At 22.5% G+C, this 2,149-nt stretch overlaps 1 protein-coding gene across 4 annotated transcripts in view; it reads right to left on the bottom strand.

The window, feature by feature from the left end:
- Positions 1–2,032: 2,032 nt before the first annotated feature.
- LOC119615490 (ecotropic viral integration site 5 ortholog) overlaps positions 2,033–2,149 on the bottom strand; it is a 10,567-nt gene continuing 10,450 nt past the window's right edge. For 2 of the 4 annotated variants that reach the window (XM_037971491.1, XM_037971492.1), the window contains one exon: positions 2,033–2,149. This exon is cut by the window's right edge and continues 91 nt beyond it. In XM_037971491.1, coding sequence (XP_037827419.1) covers positions 2,100–2,149 — 50 coding nt within the window. In that variant the 3' untranslated portion in view covers positions 2,033–2,099. The other 2 variants (XM_037971494.1, XM_037971493.1) reach the window with 1 other exon arrangement.

Below are 2,149 nucleotides of genomic sequence, written 5' to 3'. Positions count from 1 at the left end.
GAGGAATATATTGTTAATTTAGATGGTATAGTTTGAGCAGCGTATTCTTGTCTCAACTTCTTTCTATTTTGAAATTATTAATCTTTAATGCAGCATATAATGAATGGAGGATTTTTAAGCCCAATAGAATGAAAGGGTTAGCTGTAATACTGCTACCACTTTTTGACACTTAAATGATTGAAATACTCTGGCGACTTATCTAGATTAGTTTTTACTTTTATGGCTTTGTTGAAGTCATTTCGAGAAATGAACCTGTTATTAGGCGTCTAAGGACAGGCGATTTGACACCTTTTCATTACTTCCTGAGGGAGATACAAGAAGTCACTAGTTTATTCTGATAACCTAGCAACAATTGACGCCTAGGGGGGTAGGGCGTCAATTGACATACGGCCTGAAATGTACCTGTTATTAGGCGTCTAAGGACAGGCGATTTGACACATTTTCATTACTTCCTGAGGGTGCTACAAGAAGTCACTAGTTTATTCTGATAACCTAGCAACAATGGACGCCTAGGGGGTAGGGCGTCAATTGACATACCGCCTGAAATGCTTGAAAAAGTGACTGAAAATTGGACCTCCAGAATAACCTTAGTCAAGAAAATGTTTCAAATGTTTAGGCCTTGGATTAATCTTTCTAATGAATAAATTTTTTTATTAAAATGTTCTCTATTTAAGAATATTTCGTATTACTTGGACTTTTTAGCGTTTTATTCTCTATTTTGGTAAATGTTTTGAATTCGAAATTTTGAAAATTTGAAGATAATAACCTTCTTATTAAAAAATTTATGAAAATGATAAGATTTTAAACAATTTCAGACATGAATTTAATAATTTTCAATTTAATTTTCATAAAAAATCTTACAAAAACCGGGCAAAATTTTTAAAATTACCTTGATTTCTATTAAAACTTTACTATCTTTCCGACATTGGTAACAAATTTCATATTTTGTTATAAACCACACATATTTTAAAATTAATTTACTACTTTATTAGTTAATACAATTAATTAATTATTGTATAAATATTATTATTTCTTTGTGAATATCAAAAATTTTCAAAAAATCTTAATTTTTCTCATTAATATCTAAAGTTTCATTCGTTTTAAACAATACGACATACATAAATGTTCTTTTATTATTACAAAAAATATATGTATGTATGTTGTTGTTTTTAAATTATTAATAATATTATTACATAATTAAGTTTTTTTTTATAGTTACAAAACATAAAACTAATTAATATAAAGCAAGTGGCTTTTTTAAAAGAAATTTTTGAAATTTAAAGGAAAATTATAAGAAAATATTTAACAAATTTAAATTGTTATTATATATTTCAGAAATATTTAAAAGTTTTTTTTTATAAAATTTCCATAAAAAGCCACCTACAGTTTAAGTTTGTTTTACTTAATAAATTCAACTTTAATACAATAAAAAATTTATAATACATTTTAATAATATAATAAGATTTATAAAAAAAAAAAACAAAAAAATTATTAATAAATATATAAAAATTATAAACAAAATAAATAAAAAACAAAAATTACTAATGAGAGCTGTTAACAGAGAGAGAGGGAAAACAAAGTTAACAATTTACTTTGTTTAAAAGAAAAATAAAGAAAATATTTTTATTTTTATAATTCAATCAAAAAACAAAATAATATTTTATAACAAAACAATAATTAACAGAAATTTTTAATTTTTCCAATTGGTATGTTTGTAGTTTTTGTTTTTTTTTCTTAAAAAGTTGTTTATGTTTGTTTTAAAATACAAAATAGTTTACCTATAATTAAACATTTAATATAAATTAAATTAATAATTATTAATATACTTTTAATATAATAATAAAAAATTGCATTTTCACTTCATATATCATAAACTAATTATCATTTTCTTTAAACATTCCTTGTAAATTAAGTTTTTTTTCTTTAATAATAATGTCCTTTTCTGTGTTTTTTTCAGTTTAGTTTAAAAAAAGTTTAATTGTTTTTGTTTAATAAATAATCATGTTATTTTCTATTTTATTTTCTTTTTTTCTCAATATTTTATAAATTTCCATAGTTGTGTTTAAACATTTTTATTTTAAAAAAAACCTCATTAAATATTATGATGATAATTCGGTACTTTCTCTACGCATGCTCATTATATCATTAA

The sequence above is a fragment of the Lucilia sericata genome, unplaced genomic scaffold, assembly GCF_015586225.1.
Source record: "Lucilia sericata isolate MDLA Ls3-8-SP2 unplaced genomic scaffold, ASM1558622v1 Contig005380F_arrow, whole genome shotgun sequence".
Lineage (NCBI taxonomy): Eukaryota > Metazoa > Arthropoda > Insecta > Diptera > Calliphoridae > Lucilia > Lucilia sericata.
The sequence above is the reverse complement of the archived record's forward strand: the minus strand, read 5'-3'. Positions and strand labels throughout refer to the sequence as shown.